This window comes from Myotis lucifugus, unplaced genomic scaffold (genome assembly GCF_000147115.1).
Source record: "Myotis lucifugus unplaced genomic scaffold, Myoluc2.0 scaffold_1422, whole genome shotgun sequence".
Taxonomy (NCBI): Eukaryota; Metazoa; Chordata; class Mammalia; order Chiroptera; family Vespertilionidae; genus Myotis; species Myotis lucifugus.
This window is the reverse complement of record NW_005872470.1, coordinates 6,845-28,815: the sequence shown is the minus strand read 5'-3', so window position 1 is coordinate 28,815 and position 21,971 is coordinate 6,845. Positions and strand designations below refer to the sequence as shown.

Below are 21,971 nucleotides of genomic sequence, written 5' to 3'. Positions count from 1 at the left end.
GAACACTGATTATGTAATTACCTTTGTGAAATAGAAACCAGCACATATGCATCTGGTGTGTCTGTGTGTACACCTATACAAACATATGTTCTGCCCCTCTCCCCAAGCAATTATTAGAAAGTGATCACAGTGGTTAACTTTGGATTTTTTAAAATTTATTTTTAATTTGGTATCTTTCAGAACATTCAATTTTCTAACCTTATACCACTTATAACTTTTACTTATTTATTTTTGAATGTCTAGGGAGATAGTAAGACTTTTTATTTCTTCTTAGTATCTTAGCATTCTAAAAAAAAAAATCATAGTAAAATGTTGCATTAAAATAACCAAAGAAAAAAAATCCTATCTTTAGTCTACCTCGAAATCATTTTCTTATTTTTCATCTTCTGAGACTGTTACTGAAACTCCACAGTTCTTGTCTTTAGATTTGGAATTAAAAACAGTTAATGCCCCTTATTGTTGTATACATAGGAAAAAAATTCCTGGCCTAGATCCAAAAAGCTAATTTCCAAAAGAAATGACAATGAATCATCCAACTTCTCAATTAAAATAAAAATCTGGATGAAAACAGGTTACTGTCACCCAGAGGTGGGTTCATGTTTGCTTTCTGCTGGCATCCTTCAAGCACTTTAAATTATGGAAGTTCAGATTTATGGCGCTTTCCAAATCTGGCCCAACAGTCCTGCAACCTAACAGTGCCCTCTTCTGGTTCCATGGATCACACTCAGCTGGCTGAGAAAAAGTATAATTTATAGATGATAGAAAAAATCACCTTGAAAATGGGAATAAAGGGTTTAGTTTTCATTTATAATATATAAAGACAAAAAAATTCAGTTAAAAATATATTATATATTACACATGTATATAGGTATTTGTGTATGCATGGAATATGTATATATATATATAATACTATTTATACCAGATTTTATGTTTGATACATAGTATCAATATTAATATTATATGTTTATACCATGTGTATATATATTATATTGGTATAAATATATATTTATAGCATATGTTTATATATGCTCTATATACATGGTATAAACATATATAATATATAACATAGATGTTACATGTGTAAATGATATATAATACCTGGTATAAATATATTAAGATATAAATGTATATAATATAAAAATATAATATGTAATATAAATAGTCTAGTTTGATGGTACCACCTCATCTCTAAGTTGGAACTGTTCTGAAGTCAAATGTTTATGATAGATCAAAATCACTTGGATTTGATTAAATTTTTATTTCACATAATTTTATTAAAAATGTATAAATTTCTCAGATTATACTTAACCTACAGCTATAAAAGAATTTAATTTCAATTTTTACTCTTAAAGTATTTAGTCTTGTAGATTTAGAGACCCTAAATTAGCTATTTAAAAAAGCTATAAAAATGTCACTTCCTTTACTTGGAGAAATAACAAAACATTCTTGTATTTCAAACACCATCTCTTCATTCCCCCACCTTTTTTTTCTTAAAGAAAGAGTTTCTGACCAATGAATTTTCATAGAAGAGTCGCTTGTTGTCTAGGCCATGCACCAGAAGGGCTATATTTCTGATGGAGAGAGAGGCTGGATTCAGAGGTTTAGCCACTGGCTATTTTCAGATTTTCTAAACAGCAGCTGGGCAACAGCACCCCCTGGTGCCCCACAAACTGACATGAACCTTCTATGGTAGGAAACCCAGATACAAGGTCCGAGGGCAGGCTGCTCAAGGGAGCTTCAAGACAGCACATACTTGTTCATAATCAGCTCTGATTATGTGCTCAGGTATCTTGGCCGAGGGCAGAGATTCACAAAGGGAAGAACCCATCATTTGGCCTCTTGGGACTTTAAATTTAGTTGGGACCAACAACATATTGTGTCATGAAACTCTTGAATGTAGGACATGAAGCTACTGAGGCGCTGGTGCTTGATTTGATGAACACTGGAGAGCCATTCTTCACACTTCAACCCCTCCCCACAATGGTGCTGGTCTCCTAAAGATATGCCTCGGCCAGCAAAGAGTGCTTTACAGACCTTATATCTGCCTTCTATCTCACCCAAGTCTCTGTGGTGAGCTCAGGCAATGCCTCAAACTTGGCCCACAGTTTTTATCTGCTGGTGTATTAATGCACTTCATGATGAAAAGAATTTGGCCACACCCAAGCAGTAACTTCTAATAAAAAACAAGTGGTAATTAAGGGGTTACTTCATTATTGCTTCCTTTACCTAGATGTTAATAAATCTTTCCCTCAGGGTAGGAGTGTTAACTGATAGGCAGAAATCATTGAATTCCTCAAATGGGCCCTAGAAAGGCATACTATTGCACTCACTTATCTCAAGGTATTTCACCCCAGTACTTACTTCTGGATCTCATGTAGCAATCATTACAGTTTAGAAGACCATTTCGAATCCTCACATCCGTCCCACTCATTGCATCTCCAAGCTGTCCTTTGCAAATTCCACACTATGGGGGAGAAAGAACAGAGGTTATAAGATGCATAAGGAATCTCTTTATGATGCTTAGTTATTCTTTACATGAATAGCACAATAATCACTTCTACAACCTCCATATTTTTTGAGCATCTGCTATGTGTTAGATGCTGCACTAAGAACCGACTGACAGCAACAACATACTTTTAGCATTTTATGGTAACTCCTTGCATTTTCCAGAGAAGGACGATGGTTCAGAGAAGTTAGCCGATTTGTCCAAGGTTATAAACCCGGTAAGTGGTGTTGGGTTAATCCCAAAGCCTATGTTGTTAACCTCTATCACATGCCTTTCCTCAATCAAGATGGAAGAACCATTTTATTATTTTTTTAAATTAAATTTATTGGGGTGACATTGGTTAATAAATTTATATAGGTTTCAAGCGTAAAATTCTATAAGACATTCTCTTTATATTGCATTGTGTGTTTACCACCCAAAGTCAAATCTTCCGTCACCATATATTTGACCTATGAACCATTTTAAACAGATTAAATTCTAGTGGTTTTAAAGAAACACATGGGCAGCAGGTTATGAATGAAAACTTGTCTGTGAATAATCACTAAACGCTTCCCAGCAGAGTTGGTAAGTTCTGCCAGATCAGAATTCCTAGGAAATAGCTATTCACCTTATCTTTCCACATTAAAGGCAGTGACACCCAGAGTCACAAATCCACTGAGAACGGCACTCCTTTCAGCTAAGTCAGCTTGAGTGCAGACAGAAACTGTGGGATAGACTGTGCTGGGTGCGCCAGAGGAGTGGCAGTAGGGGTTGGTTCTTTTTTTTTTTTAATTGTTTTATTGCTTAAAGTATTACAAAGAGTATTATATATGTCTCCTTGTTTTTTTTCTCCCCTTGACCTTCCCCTAGCCTCCCATACCCCCCAGTGTCTTGTGTCCATTGGTTATGCTTCTATGCATGCATACAAGTCCTTCGGTTGATCTCTTACCCACACCCCCAACCCTCCCCGGCCTTCCCGCTGTAGTTTGACAGTCTGTTCGATGTTGCTCTGCCTCTGTATCTATTTGTTCATCAGTTTATAATGGTCTTAAAGTAGCGGTTGGTTCTGATGCCAGCCTCTCGCCAGGAGAGCAGGACTGAGCTCAGGAGTAGAGGGCCAGCCTCAGACTCATGTTTTAAGGTCACTGGGGACAGAGGGAGGCTTCATCCAAATGATGTTACAAGTTGCATCTACATTGCACAGGTATGTATCTTAAAGCATCAGGTCAGACCAGGAAGTGAAAGACGAGAGAAAATAATGGCCTTGACAGCTTAGAAAGGGAATCTTCTGCCTCTTGAGAATTTGCAAAGACTCTTTGCCACCTCTATTATTTTGAGTTCTGGTAAAGTTTCAGAGAAAAAACTCTGGTGTTGGAACATATTATCTTGGCATTACCATGAGATTTTAAAATGTAAATGCCTTGAACCTCAAAATATTCTTAGACCATTTAAGATGTGCATTATCTTGGTTAATTTTTCAATGAGAATATTGATAAATTGAGTCTCATTAAGTCTCCATATTGTGTTTTGTCCAAGATAAGCTTTGCTTCACAGTGAGTATTGATGCTATTAAACTTCGGGACAACTTCACTTACTTTCCCTTAGCTTATCAGTAAAGTGGGAGTTATTTTAACCCCATGCAAGTGCACTTCATAGCTGAGGAATCTACCAACAAGACATAGAACAAAATTCAAGAAGGACAAAGAAAGCACATCAGGATTATAAAGAGAAAGAAATGACTTTCAGAGGAAGAAGGTTTAGTTTCAAAAATTATATATTAATTTGAAAGATGTCTATGAGAAAAAAAAGAAAAAGAAAAAAAAGATGGGAAATACTGAAAGAGGCCAACTTATAAATTTCATATTATAATAAATCAGTTATAACTGGTTAAATCACTTACTTAGCAGGAAATTTGGAATTAGAATCCAAGCCTCCTCATTTTCAGTATACATATTAATTCATTTATCTAAAAATGTTTACAGACACCATGTCTGCTAGGTGCAGAGGAAATAGTGGTGAGCCAGGCAGACATGGCTCCTGCTTTCATGGAGTTGATCGTTTGTTAAAGGACATGATAGTTAAACAATGCAACAGTGAGTGGTACGGACCATGAAAGGTTCTGTAAGGCCCTGGAACAAAGGCGAGAGACTTAGTCTGGGGGAGCAGGGCAGCTTCTCAGAGGAAGTGCTCTTCAGTTTGGGATCACAGACACATTCAACTTTGCCACGAGCTCTAACCGCACTGAACAGGCAGGGAATCTTCAACATCAAGTCACCAGAGTTTGAGAAGCTGCAAAGATATCACCTTCCCAATAAATTCACATGCCCTAAAAGATGCAGAAGTATCACTGGCCTCCCAGGGTAGCATTCTCAGCTTCCTGCCAGAATAGATGCTCTTCAGCAACAAAACCTGTTTCACAAAGACACATTGCACAAACCTGTTTTGCTACTTCTAAGCTGACTCCCCAGAGGAACGCATGATAGCTGAGAGCTTCCTCCCGAAGGCTGGACTCCACACACACTCTGTACACACAGAAGGGCGGGCCTCACGAGCAAAGGCCATCAAGGTTCCCAGGAGGTCTGTCTCAGCCCAGAGCGACGCCCAAGGACACCACGACATTGTACTCAGAGAGGAGCGTGACGAATACATACCCTGAAGCACTGGATGTGAAAATAGAGATTGAGGGTCTCAATGATCATCGCAGCTCCTTTCCCCAAAGGAAGCCCACAGGACGAGCACAGCTTCTTCCCACTTATAGACCTAGGTCAAAACCACGTATAATAATCAAACCTCCCATTTAGAAGAGTTGGTTACATACACAAACATGTGGCCTCATGCAAAAAAAAAAAAAAAAAAAAGAAAGAAAACATTCATGAGTGAAATGACAATTACTAAACTGATAATGAGCAGAAATGAAGCATTAGATGTAATTGGCAAACAAGTGCTAGATTAAATACAATGGGCCTCCATTGTGGTAGAGAACCTGGCATGCATGTATATATGCATGTGTAAGTGTATTTTAGTTAATTGTTACAAGAAGTGGGTGTTGTTTATTCAACCGCAATGATCAAATGCCTTGAAATGATTCCATGTATTCATCATGTTTATAAGCCCTAAAAGAAATTTAGCTTTAGTAAGATTTCAATGTTGCTTTAAAATTTTCTATAATTGATTCGTTGGCCCACAAGGGCATTTCTTTTACCTATTAAGCAAAGAAATCTTTTTTGTATAAAAAGGGAGAGGCAATTGTGATACAGCCCCACAGGCCACAGGCCAATATGGGATCAGATCTCTGCCTTGCCCCGAGGTTCTGGGATCTGGTGCAAAGAACTCCCTTTGGGTTTCTCTTTCAACTTCAACATGAGAGGGTTGGACTGATCTCTACTGCTCCTTCCAGTGTAAGCTCTGCGACTATAACCTGGGCACTCGGGAGTTGTAAGCCCCTTGAGGGCATGGGCTGCCTGGACCCCATCTCTGTACCCCCCAGCCCCCAGCAGAGGGCCCGCCAGTGGACAAGAATCCAACCCAGCAGACCAACACCAGGAGAGGGATAAGCTGGCTGTCTCCTGGGGCGGCTTACCCACAGCTAAGATCAGATGGCACCGGTGCCTATCATCTGGAAAGCGCTTGGAATTGCACAAGAAGTTTGAAAATGTGCAATACCATTCAGAAGCCAACAGAGTACAGAGGGACAGCAGAAACAGAAAGGAAGAAAACAGAGAAGAGGAAGAGTTGCCCTGAGCAAACCCTATTTATTAGGATTTCCCTCTACCCAGTAGTTAAATGAAATGTCTAAATCAAAGAAACCTTGGAGTAGTCCTCAGTAATTGGTCTCTCCAGTGAATGGGAACTCGGCAGCTTTTAAGAACATCATGGGGCCCAATTAACGACCGGCAGCCATCCTTAGAGAGCCTGAGTAGGGGAAGGAAGGATGCAGTTTCGCTGCTCGCCCCGCCTGGTTCTCTGTAAGAGCCATCAGCCTAGAAGGACCGAGCCGTCTTGGAGGGGAAGGCGCCGACTGAGGAGCCCGGCAACTGTCTGGTGGATTTTATTATTAGATTGCAATTTCCACAGAATATAATTAAAGGCCTGTGGCCACAGCCGCGCCAACGTCATGCACTTGGCTTTCTCTCTCCTCCTGCCTGTGTGTGTGTGTTGAAAGCGATTTGATGGGCAAACTTCTCAAAATCATTTGGCAAGCATTAATTCGGTTCGAATTATGCTTGGCAGGCTCTAGTCAAAACAAAGCCGCCTCCGAAAGGCTTGCTGACCTCTTGTACCGGTTTGGTGACTGGCCAGGAGGGGTGGGAGGACAGGGGGACAAGTGTCCCGCCTGGAAGTGCTCTCGAGGGCTTTTCCTGTAACATGGTAAAGGAGCCAACAATTATGACAAGGAAAGAGAAGCCCAACCCTATAAGAGAAGACATTTTAGGCACGGAAATAAAATACTTCCCTGATAACCAAAGAAAAGACCACAGAGTGTCCTAGAGGTAATTATTTCTAAAGAACAAAAATAGTAAATCCGTCTGGCAAAGATTATACATGCAATGGTTGCATGATATCAGACCAGGCTGGCGCTGTTGAATAGAAAAGCCAGAATAATTTTTCAATAGTTAAAATTGCATGCTGAGTTAGATATAAAAATCAAAGATGTGGGGAGAGAGGGGCAAGGTGAGTAGGAATTTAGGAAAAAGCGTGTGCAGAGAGCCCAGAAAGGAAGGGCAGAACTTCAAGGAGGTATTTTCCAGTCGGGTAGCTTCCACCCCCTATCAGTACATTCATTTTGAGGACATGTGATGAGGGGTGGTGTTCACAACATTTAATAACGGCTATGGCATTGGCATCTACAAAGCACAATGGTCCCCGACCAGACGCTACCAGAACAGTTTCACAGGCGTGGTTGGTTGCACACCCTGCCTGTTATTAGCTGTCAGTTCTGGGCTCTTGCTTATAAAAGTTCATTTCATTTGTACAGAAAGGGGCAGAACACAGAAAAAAAAATGAGGATAAGAGAAATGCCAACACAGGAGTGAACAGAGCACAAGTCCACCTGTCTTCTAACTAGTTTTGGAATAACTCCCCGAGCCCCCTGCCCACCCACACCTCCTCCTCCAAAATATCATGTTTTGCCCTGGTCGGTGTGGCTCAGTGGCTAGAGCGTCGGCTTGTGGACCAAAGGGTCCCGGGTTCAATTCCCGGTTAGGGCACATGTCCGGCTTGTGGGCTCGATCCCCAGTGTGGGGCGTGCAAGAGGCAGCCGATCCATGATTCTCTCTCATCATGGATGTTTTTCTCTCTGTCTCCCTCTCCCTTCCTCTCTGAAATCAATAAAAATATATTTAAAAAAACAACAACAAAAAAACCCAAAAAACCAAGAAAACAAAATGTCATGTTTTCAGGTAATACCCTAGAGCAGTGGTTCTCAACCTTCTGGCCCTTTAAATACAGTTCCTCATGTTGTGACCCAACCATAAAATTATTTTCATTGCTACTTCATAACTGTAATGTTGCTACTGTTATGAATCGTAATGTAAATTGTAATGTGAAAGGGTCATTCGACCGCCAAAGGGGTCGCAACCCACAGGTTGAGAACCGCGGCCCTAGATGATAAGTGCCAGGGCCTAAAACATGGTTGGAAATCACTGCAATAATCAATAACAATCATGATTACTTCTGTGTGATTTCGGTTTCTATTTATTCCAAGTGTCATCGAGGCACATAGAAACAAAATTGGGTAGACATAAGAGAAAAGGGGGAAATGACTCAAATACCATTTTTAAAATGTAACAGAAAAATAAGGTTGCAAGTTGAACTTATAAAACAAGTCATCCTCATCCTCATCACCACCCTCATTGTCTACCACCAGCTATACTACATAGTACTTATTATTCGTCAGGTACAAAACTTCACAGGTAGGTAGTATTATTATTGCCATTTTATACATGAAGAAACTGAAGCAGAGAAAGATTAATCAACTTGCTCAAAGCCCTACACAGGCAAGTGGCAGAATCAAAATCTGAATCCAGGTGGTCTAGCTCCAGGTAGAGGACTTGCTAAAGTATAATGAATGTTGTATTTTAAAAGCTGGTTACAAAGAACCTCTGGTTTACATATGATCTTACCATTGAACTGTGGTATCATTTTGAATTCTTCTACCACTTAACCATCAAGTACTTTGAATAAGTTATTTAATTTCCTTGAGCCTCTATTTCCTCCTCTGAAAAATGGGAATAATAACTCAATTGAAGTTATTGGGGGAGCTCAGTGAGTTAATTGATGAAAAGATGCGAAAAGCTATGTAAACCCTTCAACACAGTGCCTGTTATATTGAAATGTATCAAAAATATTAGAAACTATTGTAAAAAAATAGAAATCTTACAAAATTAAAATATAGCCTAAGGTAGCTTCCTAAAACGGAGAGAATGATAATGAATATTTGTCAATAGATTTTGAGACATTTTAACTCACTTAAAGAAACTGTTAATATAACATGCCTGCAAATTCTTTTCAATGTTTAGATTTGTGCGTTAAAAGCATTACTTTGCCTCTTTCAAATTGATAAACTCAGAGTGTATTACTTGTCTGGGAGACTGTCCTAAATTTCCATAAACGTTTGTTTAACGTGAATCAATGAGATCCAAGAGCGAGAAAGCACGAAAATGCTGCTAACACCTTGCTATCACACGCTTTTTCATTTTCCCTTTCTTAGTCAATACATTTAAAAAAAAAGGAATTCCACATCTATCTTTGGTTACTCACTTCCGCCTTTCACTCGGTGACTCCATCTGATGGTTAATGCTGTTATCCAATGGGAGGGTTTTTGGCTTCACATCTTCTAAAGTGTTCACTGGCGGGTTTGATACCTGCTGATTCTGGGATGGACCTGAGACCAATCAAGAACATAAGCTTAGTGCTCAGTAACATCACCTTTGCTTAGCAAGCCACCTTTCTTTAAATGCTAATGCCTGCTGAGGGCTCAAGGTGAGTCCGCGGAGACTCTGGCACTTGGCGGTGGGAGTTTATTCACGGTGCTATAGAGCATAAGCTAGAAGAGAAGCCGGTAGCCAATAGAAATCATATCTGTCTGAATGACAAGCGGGGCTGTCGTACAATAATTTAAGCATCGGTTGTTCTTCTCCTTCCTTACCCTGAGCTAGCTGCGGGTTCACCCCACAGTGTGGGGCCCCAGCTTCTGTATCCAGCTGATCATTTTGATGGGTTCCTTTTGATACAGGGTTCTCAGAATCAGTCAAGGCCCCTTGAATAAGCCTGTTAAAATAAATAAGTATATTTCAGAGCAGAGATAAAAGCAACTGAACTAAAATTATTGATCTTATCCTTTAGGATATGGAAGTACCAATTTCAATATGAAAAAAAAAATGAGGGCTAACTAAATGCTTATTTATTCTTTTTATTTTAAACTAGGTTTAAATGCTCTGAACTGCTGCTCGTTTTTATTATCCATCAATTTAACAAGCTTGAGAAACCATCATTTCTGATGTCCCTCCCACCTCCCTGCCCACAAAGCAATTCATTCTAATAATTTCAAGAGAAGCCAGAGCTAACTGCTGGACTCCCCCAGATTTTCACGAGAGGACTTATTGGAGAAATCATTTGGACCACGTGGGACTTTGGCAGCCCGTGGTTATCTACATAGCCTTTTTATAGCGTCTGTGTATAAAGAAAGGAGAGGTAGAAGAGATTTTAAAGGATCTCTGGCAACAATAGAGGCTGTTTGGAGAACTATAAAAAACTCACAAAAAATGCTTATCAGTGGTGCTCAAAAGTTCCTGATGGGTGGCTTTCATTCCATAAACCTGGAAAGTCCCTTTAAACAGTGTTAACTGGAAGCAGATGTGCTATTCCGAGGGCTCTGCAGACTCTGGACGTGGGCCCCGAGCCCCTAGACCAGTGATGGTGAACCTTTTGAGCTCGGCGTGTCAGCATTTTGAAAAACCCTAACTTAACTCTGGTGCCGTGTCACATATAGACATTTTTTGATATCTGCAACCATAGTAAAACAAAGACTTATATTTTTGATATTTATTTTATATATTTAAATGCCATTTAACAAAGAAAAATCAACCAAAAAAATGAGTTCGCGTGTCACCTCTGACACGCGTGTCATAGGTTCGCCATCACTGCCCTATACCCTACACCTCACCCAGTCTTCTAGCTGACGGGCATAGGAGGATTCTCAGAGCAAATCCCACCAGAAGAGCTCAGCTCTCAGCCAACCCCAAATTGGCCAGTCTTTGAAAAGAACCCTTAGATAGCTGTTCCTGTCTTCAGGCCCCTCTGAGGATGGTGTGTGTGTGTACGTGCAACCTGGTCCAGCATGCACACTTATCAATATCTGTCTAGTATCTCAGAGCTGCAGAGACAAACATCTGTCTCATAAAGAACGTGCTCTTGGCAGAGCCTCCTGGGTTTCTGTGGGTCTCTTCTAGGTTAGGTGTGGGGTGGAAGCAACAAACTTACCATTGCCCAAAGCTACAATCCGATTCTGCTCCCAGGGAATAGACTAGAACCCATGAGTGTGTTTGGGGGAGGGGTTTACCCACACCCAATCAATTTGTTGGTTGTTCTTTATATTATCACACAGACTAAACGTGGCTTCTCACAGCTCAGAGGATACTAACAGCAGGGTTCAAGTCCACAGTGAAACCACAGGGGGTGGGACCCCAGCACATGTCTTCAACCTCTATCCCTCCAGACACATGAACTATTTCAGGTGAGCAATGCTTAGGTTTAGGGCTTTGAATGGACCACATGCCCCTTCTCTGATCTACACTGTCTCCTCTCATTTGAAAAAGGCGTCGCCTATTTAAAAATCAGGGTATTTATATTCAATTGGATAAGGACACTGACTTCAGAGTCATTAGAATGTGTTCAAGCAATATGTAATGTATTACTGGAATGATCATTTCAAAGGCGAATATGATTTGCATCAGCAATGAGCACTCTTCCTGGGAGAGAACAGGCAGAGCCCGGTTTTGCGCATTTAGACCGACAGCCTGAACCGTGGGGCATACCTGCCCTTTTCCTCCAGGGGACCACTTTCTCTAGTCTCAGGCAACAAGCCATTGTTGCCCCCCTGGAATGGTTTCTTCTGTCTTGTCTCTTGTTCTTCTTCATGACAGTTTTCCAGATCCATCTTATTCTAAGAGGGAAAACAAGGATAATCTTAAATATAAATTAAACCCACTGGACAACACTCATCTCTGGCTATGAAATAGCTGAAGCTTCCTCCCCACCCCCAATCACATTGCCTGCAAGTTAAGGAACAGTTGTTCAAATTAATTGAATAGTAACTGAGCTATAACGATTTAAAATAAACGTGCAATCTGGATCTTTTTCAGAAGTTATCATAGAGGGGAGTAGTTTAGAACTGCTAATTTCAGGACAAATGGCTTTCTAGTGCCCACCATTATTTTCTTTAATGCAGATTATAGACTATCCAGGGTTTGGTATGACTTCTGTCCACTACCTCCATGACCTTGTTTGGGGGATGTGGAGGTAGACCAGCTGTTCAGGGCTCTCTCCAGCCCTTGAAGACACATGTAAATTTCATGTGGAATTTTAAGAGTGGGTTAGAGGCAACTTTGATGGAGGCTGGTGGAGAGCCTGCTGTTGCCATCCTGCTGCTGCCACCAGTGCAAAGGCACGTGTGCTATGGCAGAGAGGAATGTGTGCCTATTGAATGAATAAATGATGGGCAGGAAGAAGTTTTCCCAGCACAAGGCCCTTGAATTAGGACCTAACCAGCCAGTGCAGAGAGACCTTGGTAGCCAGCCTGTGGGGCAGATCTGGCCTCAGCAATGACTATACTGCCCCTTGGGCAATGGCTCTAGGATTTGGCCATGGAATGACACACCGTGGTGTATGACGGCCATGTAGTAGCTGACACGAACCTAGGGAAATAGCCAGTCCTGGATTTAAACTCATGGAAAACTTGGCTGTTTGGTTTTGTGCTTCTTTTAGGTTTATTTCGCAAACTGCTTTTAATTTATAGTCTCACCACTGTTCCACTGCCTTCAGTCACAGAGGAGGATGTCGACAGCTGGTCTGCGGAACTTGAAGAAATAGTAAATGGAACCACAGTGTCTTCAATTATTTTGCGCTCCTAAGAGGAAGAACGGGAAGTAATGAAGGGGGGAAAAATCAAGTATCATATTTGTCAAGAGAAAAATTTCATTAAGGAACTTTAGAAAAAAGACATCAGAATTATATGCACACAAGCAGGGCATTAAAAAAAGGTCTTATTTTCTAAAAGCACATAAATCAGATAATACTCTCTACGGGCAATGATTTAGAAATTAGCATTTGATTTAATAGGAAAACAAAGTCTTCACAAATTAATTAGTTAGTGAGATGCAAGAAGCCTTATTAGAAATGCTGTGGGGATTGGATTATGTACAAAAATTATTATTGAAGATAAAATTCACAATGTTATTAATCATAAGCAAATTTTAGATAATATAGATAAAATGTAGCTCCCTTTAAATTATCTAACGTGGTCTGGTTTGTTCATCTAAAAAATATGAAACCTACAAAACCAAATATCCCTCCCCACCATTCCTTAGCACTGCACTCAGCCTACTGTACCAAATCTCTTTACTAAATCTCTTCAGTACCATAGAGTGAGTGCAGTGGTAAGACTCATTTGGCCTTGATTATCAAAATTATCCTCATAAAATTAATTCACCACCAAACATGTTTGCTCAAACAAACACACTAACAGAGACATTGATATTTTAATGTCCTCTCTCTAAGATCAATCAAAAATCTGACTCTCTGACTTGAGATCAGATATAATTATATTGTCACCCTTGACCATGACTCAGCACACCCGATCACAAACTGAATTTGGTGGAATTTTGCTCTTTTAGTGCCTCCAGGATACGACTCTTTTAAAGAGGTTGATGGGCTCTGCTATGGGTGAAGATCATCAGCCACAGCCACACGTACACACATACCACAGACACAAAGAGCCTTGATAGCCTCTGAGGAACGAGGACCACAAGGTCCAATTCCTTCTCGGGAATTTCCTACCTCCTCATAGTATCTGCGTTCTTCCTCTTCCACCTCCTTTTGGGCCTTTTCCCACTCTTCTTTCAGCTTGTCCTGCTCTTTCTGGTATCTCTCCTGTTACAGAATTTCCAGAGACTGTTCTGAACCGACCATTGCACGCATCACTGGGACATTCCCCCCTCAAAGCCACCATGTTGAGAGACCATCTTCTTGTAACATTCTGAATCTAACCCGATCATGTAACACAAGGGGAAGAGCATTGTGTGGTACGCAAACTGGTTAGGAACCTAAAAACCCCAGGGAGAACAGGGTGGGGGCAAAAGTAGGCTTACAGTTGTCCGTATGGGAAATAATGCAGTAATTAATAAATAATAATGCAAGTTTAAAACTGTTTCGTGTTATCACAACTGTAAATCTACTTTTCCCCCATTGTGTATTTTTAAAAAATATATATTTTATTGATTTTTTACAGAGAGGAAGGGAGAGGGATAGAGAGTTAGAAACATCGATCATCTGCCTCCTACACACCCACTACTGGGTATGTGCCCGCAACCAAGGTACATGCCCTTGACCGGAATCGAACCTGGGACCCTTGAGTCCGCAGGCCTGCGCTCTATCTACTGAGCCAAACCAGTTAGGGCCCCACTGTGTATTTTCTGCTGTTGTTTTGTAGAACTGTTTTTCAGATATGAGTAGGCATTTCCTTACGAAAAGAGAAAAGATGAAAAGATTGAAAGACTCTAAACTCTTTCTTCACTTGAGTTTTGTCCTAGGAGGTTAGCTAAACCACTAGTTTTGCCATTCTGCTAAGAGAAATATGTTTGCTGCTGGGAGAGTTTAATAAAGGGTAAAAAAACGAATCCTGCAGAAAGGTCCAAAGTGGACAAGATGGTAATTAGCTGAGTAGTCAAATTACCCTTTGCTTGAAGCCATTGTACCCAAATGCAATGTCCCTAGCTTTAAGTGACTTCTGAATTAAGAGTAGCTTTTAAACAACCCACTAGAAGGCTTCAGTATCAGAACTGCCATTTCTTGTTTCCAGAAATAATACAACACTAGTCACCACTTTTGGGGGAAAAGAATCAAATACTGTGAATAAGAACAGCTTTGAAAATGTGACCAGAGTTCCTGACCACTGACTGGAAGAAATGAATAAATGGCGATGAAAATTAATGCCTAAAATGAGAACTGATACCCCTGGATGCTTGGGGATGGCATCTCTGACTTGACGGAGACAAAGGAATCAGCCAAGTGTATGACATAAGAGTCAAATACTTTAGGCTAATTATTGCCAAACCTCTCTCTGAGGCTCAAACAAGTCTGGGCTCCTATCCTCCTGGGGAGGCGCTGGGATCTCCTCCAGACCTTACCTGTTGTGCCGTTATCTTAGGAGCGGAAGGGCTGTATTGGGATTGCAAGAGCCTGGTGTTCCTGTGAATGCTCTGGCAAAGCCATGGTTGGCCAACCCCTGGCGGGCTTTTCTTTCCAGATAAAGGTTTTGTTACAAACACCTACCACTGTAAAACCTAACATTGTAAAGTTTTAGAGAGGAACTTCAGGGGCTTTTCAAATAGAGAAAACAGACCTCAAAACTTCACAAAAGCTGAAAAGCAAGTGAAGCATTTTAGGTTCATTGGTTCTAGAAGCTCACATCACGAGCTCCCCTCCCCAAGAGGATGCACTGATACCTGTAATGCGGGCGTGAAAGACATACGTCTGCCCCACCCCCACCCCATTTCCCCACAAACACCTTTCCCCAAAGCCCACAGCCCACCATGCCACCACACTGGGTAACAATTCGGTGGGGCAGGAAGGAGACATACGCCTGCATCTGTCACCTTGGTCCTCCCCTTCCACGGTTACCTTCCAGAGGGTAACAGACAGGGTGCCGCTTGGCCCGCGCACTTGCCTGCCGTCTGTGCTCTGTGGATTCCCTGACTCTGGGCTGTGCATCTCTCAGCTGGAAAATGGGCTCCTGATTTCCGAGAGAACAGCAGATGGCTGGGGCTGGCCTGGCCTCTCTCTTCCAAAGGCCCCAGAAGTCCCAGTGTGACTTTGCTGACTCCAGTTCTTACTAACATTTTGATAGTGAAGATTTACCTCCACGCAGTTTTGAAAAGTGTAAAATTTAACTGGCAGACCTAAAGCCACACTACAAATAGCTGGCTATCTAAACGGATCTGCTCCTGCCCCTTAGGAAGTAAGCCAAAGGGATTAGAACAAAAATATTTTTTAAAAAAGTAAAATAAACTTGCATGGAGCATTGCTTTCTACACAGCAGCAGAAAGCCATGAAAATGAATGAGATTTAAAATGCTTTTTATTTATGATTTTTTTGGGGGTAAAATCAGTACTACTGGGGGTATCATGGAAAGAACATGAGTTTTAAAGTCATCAAACTTGGATTTGAAACCAAGTTCAACCCTTGTTAGTTGGGTGACCTTGAGCTATTAATTAAACTTCTTTGAGTCTTAGTTTCTTCAATTGCAAATGGGGGCTAATGAGATATACTCTGAAGAGTTTTATGAGAATTAAATTAGATAAAAGACGTCAAACACCAACCACAGTTCCTGGCACAACTCAAGGACTCAGCAGAGGCTACTTCCTAAGGTTACTAGGTTCCTTTTTGAAGCCCTGTTACCCAACAAACATGGCATAAAACAAGTAGGCACATGAGCCATTTACTTCCAGAATTTTTCTAGAAATGAAAGTTTTTACTCAAAGATGGAGCAAATATTTCTACTTAAGAAACAAGAGCCAGGCTAAATTTGATTTCACATGGATGCTTTCGAAGTGCTTTTAATAGCCCTAGCAGGTTTGGCTCAGTGGATAGAGCATCGGTCTGTGGACTGAAGGGCCCCAGCTCCATTCTGATCAAGGCACGCACCTCGATTGCAGGCCCTGGTTGGGGCACATGCGGGAGGCAACCAATCCGTGTGTCTCTCTCACATGGATGTTTCTCCCTCTCTGTCTCCCCCCTCCCTTCCACTCTCTCTAAAAATCAATGGAAAAATGTCCTCGGGTGAGGATTAACAACAACAAAAAAGCTGTTGACAATTCATTTCCACTGCTACTGGAACTGGAATTTTATTGACAACAAAGGAGGTGAGGACTGCCTGAGTTGGCCATTAATCAATACTTGGAAGTTAAAAAAAATTTTTTTAAGTGAAATGCTTTTTCCTTGTGTTCATCCATATAACCTCTGGTATGAGGAATTAGATACAGGGCATTATATCTGCAAAATGAACTAACAGCCTCACTGATTGCTGAGAAGAATTCAATTCCATGTTTTTCCTGTGCTAAAAGTCTATTTAATACGACAGAAATTAAGAGAGCATCAAAAAAAAAAAAAAAAAAAAAAAAGGCAGTGAACGCAGTTCTTACCTGGAGCTGTCGTTCCTGCTCCTGCTGCCATTTTTCCTGTCGCCTGCGCTCCTCTTCCGGGTCCCATGCCCAGAACTTGAACTGCTTAGAAAATAAAAACATGATCAGAATTGAGCCACGTCCTCAAGGCCTGGCCAGGGCGAGGGACACGAGTAGCCTATGGGCGGCACCCGATGGACACACACAGCAGAGCCTTCGTTTATCTAAAGGTCCTCTTTGTTGGCAGCACCGCTATTTAATCTTAGTCCCTCTTTGGTTCCCTTCCAAGAGGCTGATAGGATTCTGTGAACCTTTTGGGAGCTAATGAAAACACGAAGTAATTAGCCCCTGGCATGGGCAGGCTTTTGCTTCATTTCTTTTAGAAGCGATTTCTTAAATGTATTCACGCTCGGGAGCGTAAGATACTCATTCTGCATATTGATCCCGGGTCCGGGCAAATGGGACCGCTTATGTCAGCAGAGCTGCGTTTTGTGAGAAGTGATGCTTGCCGCGCTGCGGAACTGCATCATTTCTTAGGCCGCTGCTGCTGCCCACACTGGCCTTCTCTAACCACTCACCACTGCCCACCAGTGTCCCCTGAGATCAGGCAGTGGGGAGCCCCTGCTGTGGAACCCACATAGCAAACAGTCAGACTCTTTTTTTTGTCTTTTAAGAAAGTTTTTTGTGAGTTTGGGAACCAAGTCAGTGAACAGAAATAATGGGAGAAAAATGCATGAGTCAAAGCGGACACCCAGGCCACAGGGTATAAGATTGAGAGGGTCCGGGAGGGCGGGGGTGTGGGGGAGAAATCCTAGCTGGTCCCTGGGGAATCAGCAAAAGGGGGGCTGCAGTGTTGAAAGTTGGCTCCCCCATCGCCCAGAGCAGGTGCTGAGGCAAACCAGGTTCCCCAATAACTGTACTTCCTTCCTTCTCCCTGACGGGGTAATTTGGGGAGAAAGGGAAGAGTCTGGGGTACAGTCAAGGAAGATAACGTTCAGAGAAGATTCAAAGGCACAACGGTGATTCTGCGGCTGCTCCCAAAGGGCTCTGTGCTGGTTGATTGAGCCACAGAGGAACTGAATCCTACAAATCGGGCGGTAATTTCAAGGGTGAGCAAGGGTGACAGGCTCAGCCCTGGAAACACCCAGTTTAGAGAAGAGCCAGGTCCACAGAAAGTGTTCAGATAAAATCGAGCAGCATGGCCTTTGACAGTGGCACATGTCTGGACACCTTAACTAGCAAATGCTTATTTTATGTCACTGAAATAAAAAATTGAAAACTAAATGTGTGGTTACTATTACTCAAGGTACTGACTGCGACAAGGGGTGCAACAAAGACAGCTTGGGTCCTGCAGAAAGAGTCCAGGCTGGGCCCTACTGCCAACTTAACTATGTTGAATGATTGTTCTCATAAAAAAAAGATTTCGAATGCTTACAGAAAGTGCATATTTTAATACTAATTCCTACTGTCACATGCATTTTAATTGCTTCTTTTAGATTTTACTTCCCTGACTCACTTACCCTTTTGTTTCCAGATCACAGCTCTGCATAATGATAACCCACATCTTCCTAATTCACCTGGCAGCATATGCATGGCTTTCACCTATTCTTTTACAATCATTTGAAGCCCATTTTTGTAATGGGATCTTCTGTAAGTGAATCAAATACTCTGTAATTAAAATCACACTAAATGCATGAGCTCATTCCTTAACATGAGTTACTTACAGGTGTAGTTGCAGGTGACTTTTCACTGCTGGGAGAATCCCCTGGACAGAAAGAAAAAGAACACAGTGTGAGTAGCTTCATACTGTATTTCTCATTGATCCTCTCAGTGGAGTGTGGCTCCTATGTCAGCTTCAAACCAATTTTTTTTGTAAGCCAAGAGGATGAGAAGATCAGAATAAAGCAGACCCCTGAAGCAGTTGGTACCCGTCACCAAAAGTAGTCAGGACCAGTGTAAGAAGGCTGATGACATCAATTAGCACCCAGTACTAAGCACTAGGAAGCAAAATCTATTCCTACTAGTGCTGGTTTTAATACACCTTGCATTCTGGCTTGATTGACAGTTCCCTCCTTGTCTGACATGGAGAAGTTTCATACAGAGAGAGGCCAAATGTCACCAGGAAATAAAGAGAGTGACACAGTTAACAAGAGAACCATGTTCCTGGTAAATGCTTCTAATCTTTGTTGTTGTTTTTTTAAGAAAAATATAATAAAGAGGTAAATATTATTATTTCTTTAGATTTTCAAAATCAAAGTAAAATTCTGTGAATTTCCCCCCAATTTCAGTATAACTGGTACTGACATCAAAGAACTAGCTCTTTGCTAACTGTGTGCCAGAAACAAGCATTTTTCCCCCTGAGGTCAGAAATGAAGAAAAATACCAGACATTATTGGTTGCCCACAACATGGATTTTTTTGCACAAAAGAAATACAGCTAGCCAGTATGCATTTTACCTGACTGGGAGAAAAACTGGGAACGTCGCCAAGAGTTCTGAACTCTAAGCGGAAGGCTGGCAGTGCCAGGCGACTCTAGATCAGATGGTAGAATGGAACAAACAGAAAATCATGAGAATGAGGGTGAGAGTTGTGTAGAACCTTCTCCCAAATCCCAGGCCCAGGTGTGGCTATCCAAGAACGGAGAGGGAAAGCATCTGAAGTGTAAAATATCTCAGTAAAACTCACACACCCCCTGAAGACATGGACAAAAGTCAACGGAAATGAGACAGTTCATGCTATTGCCTATCTTCTTTGATGTCAGGTGACATTTAATGGGCTCATACTTAAAGGTGATATTGTTAAAACGTTGAATCTCAAGATAATAAGATGATATGCTATGAAAGAGCAAAATGCACAGTGTGCATTGCTTTTGGAGAACACTAGAAAAATATAAAAGACAGCAGAGATGAGTTGTTATTATTGTATACACTTCATAAAAGTTACGCATGGAAGTCTGTGGCAGAAGTTATATATCCTATATAATAAAAGCCTAATATGCAAATCGACCAAATGGCGAAATGACCACTGGAACGACCGGTCACTATGATGTGTACTGACCACCAGGGGGCAGACGCTCAATGCAGGAGCTGCCCCCAGTCCACAGGCCCCAGGCCAGCCAAGGCGGGGGCCCCTGATCGCCCTGCCAGTTGCCCCGCAGATCGGCCCTGATCACCGGCCAGGCCTAGGGACCCTACCGTGCACAAATTTTGTGCACCGGGCCTCTAGTGTGTGTAATAAGAGCATGTAAATGTCTATGTGTCATGTGACAGGCTCACGCAGACACAAGCTCATTTGCATCCTGAAGCTAGCACTGTGCCCATCTGTCATCATTCTCAATGCAAATAATGGATTTTTTGCACAAAAGAAATACAGCTAGCCAGTATGCATTTTAACATGCACATATTTTCCTGAAACACCAATTTGAGGTATCTTGCTACTGTTGGGAGAGTTGAGAAAAGGAAATTTGTCATCTTTAAATGTATTTTATGAAGGTTTTCAGAGTAATTAAAGACTATTTGTGCATGTGTGTATGTTTAAGGGAAGTCTGTGGAACAACGTTAGGGCCCAGTGGCCTGTAAGATCAGCCTACAAACAGACGGCTTTATGGAAATGGGGGAGATAGACTGTCTGGGGGAGCGAGTGCTAGGTATAGCTCCAGGATTCCCCCTCTTAAACCTATAGCTCCTTTGGACTTGAGGTGCGACCTCAGACTAGTCAGTTACAGGTGCATTGCCTTTTTATATCTGGGCAATGACCTATACTTTCCCTGTCCCTCCACATAAAGACAAATCACAGCTTTTAAGATTACATTTATTAGAGGCCTTTTGCTTCATGAAAGATATGAATTTATACATTCTAAACAAATATTACTGTTATTTCTATATCTATCAGCGATGTCTTTGGAGCACAATTTAAACACATATTTCAAGTCTGTGGTCTTCAGAGTGTGGTCCCGGGATCTGCAGCATCATATCCCTCTGGGAACTCTGCAAATACTGTGGCCTCAGCCTAGACCTTGCGGGACTGGGACTGGGGGGTCAGCTATCTGTGCTTTAACCCATCCTGCCCAGGTCCCTGGCATATGATCATGTTTGAAAATTACTACTTCAAGTCCTATCTCTGCAACAGAAACCCCTTTATTTTAAGGAAAGCATTTATAATATTTTACTGCCTGGTATCTTGCTACTATCCTGTAATTACCAGATTCTATTATGAGTGCTTGTGTTGAGCTAAACACTTTTTTTGGTTTATCTCAATTAATTCTTCCAATACCCCTATGAGGTTGGTACCGTTATTATTTCTAGTGTACAGGTGACGATTAGAGATTCCGGAGAACTTGGTGGGGAAGAGCTCACAGGTAAGATCTGAATGAGTAAGGATTGGAACCCGCGTGTTCTGTCTCCAGAGCCTGCAGCTGTTATTACAGCTTCCATGAACCAGACAACAAAACTAACTACTATGACTTAAAAATAACAATTTCCTCTCTGCATTCCTTATCTGCACAATGACAAAGTGTTAGGAATAGGGCAGAATTTAAATTTGTCTAAATATGGCCAATTGCTGGCCTAGTTATAAAGCTATTTTTGTCAATTCCCTTCAGTAGGACCAAAAAATTTAAAATACATGTTTTGAAGACAGTATTGAACTTGTTTCCACATTAAGAAACTAGTGCTCATCAGTGCATGTTCCGATAAATTCCTTCCCAACTACTTCCCTGTTATGTAGAGAGAGCCCAACTTATCTCTCAGCCCTCAACATAGGTTAATGGAAGCCAACTCAGATTCTACCCCAAACAGCTGACCACCCTTGTAAAAAAAAAAAAAAGTAAATCCCCAGCCACAATATGCTTATACTATCTTCTCTTTGCCTGGACTGCTCAATCTATAAAATAAACTGGGGAAAGTATAGTAAAAAAGAAAAGCAAGATACCTTACAGTTCTTGCTTCCGGAGTTTAGCTGTTTTCATATCTAGAGAGAACTCACACCAGTAAAGCCCAGTGGTCTGTTCTGAAGAATAGTCCCTATGAATCATGGACTTCTTAGGACATCCCCCTACTGCTCTCATCACTAAGGCTCCTTTTGGGGTGACTG

General features: G+C 41.5%; 1 protein-coding gene across 1 annotated transcript in view; it reads right to left on the bottom strand.

Moving 5' to 3' along the window:
- LOC102432204 (LIM and calponin homology domains-containing protein 1-like) overlaps positions 1-21,971 on the bottom strand; it is a gene marked incomplete at its 5' end in the record, with an annotated part of 31,737 nt that overhangs the window by 3,135 nt on the left and 6,631 nt on the right. Inside the window, 9 exons of the mRNA XM_023748469.1 lie at positions 2,362-2,464; positions 5,137-5,245; positions 9,245-9,368; positions 9,633-9,754; positions 11,521-11,648; positions 12,507-12,611; positions 13,541-13,633; positions 16,903-16,983; positions 18,606-18,646. Coding sequence (XP_023604237.1) covers positions 2,362-2,464; positions 5,137-5,245; positions 9,245-9,368; positions 9,633-9,754; positions 11,521-11,648; positions 12,507-12,611; positions 13,541-13,633; positions 16,903-16,983; positions 18,606-18,646 — 906 coding nt within the window. The remainder of the gene's footprint in view (positions 1-2,361; positions 2,465-5,136; positions 5,246-9,244; positions 9,369-9,632; positions 9,755-11,520; positions 11,649-12,506; positions 12,612-13,540; positions 13,634-16,902; positions 16,984-18,605; positions 18,647-21,971) is intronic.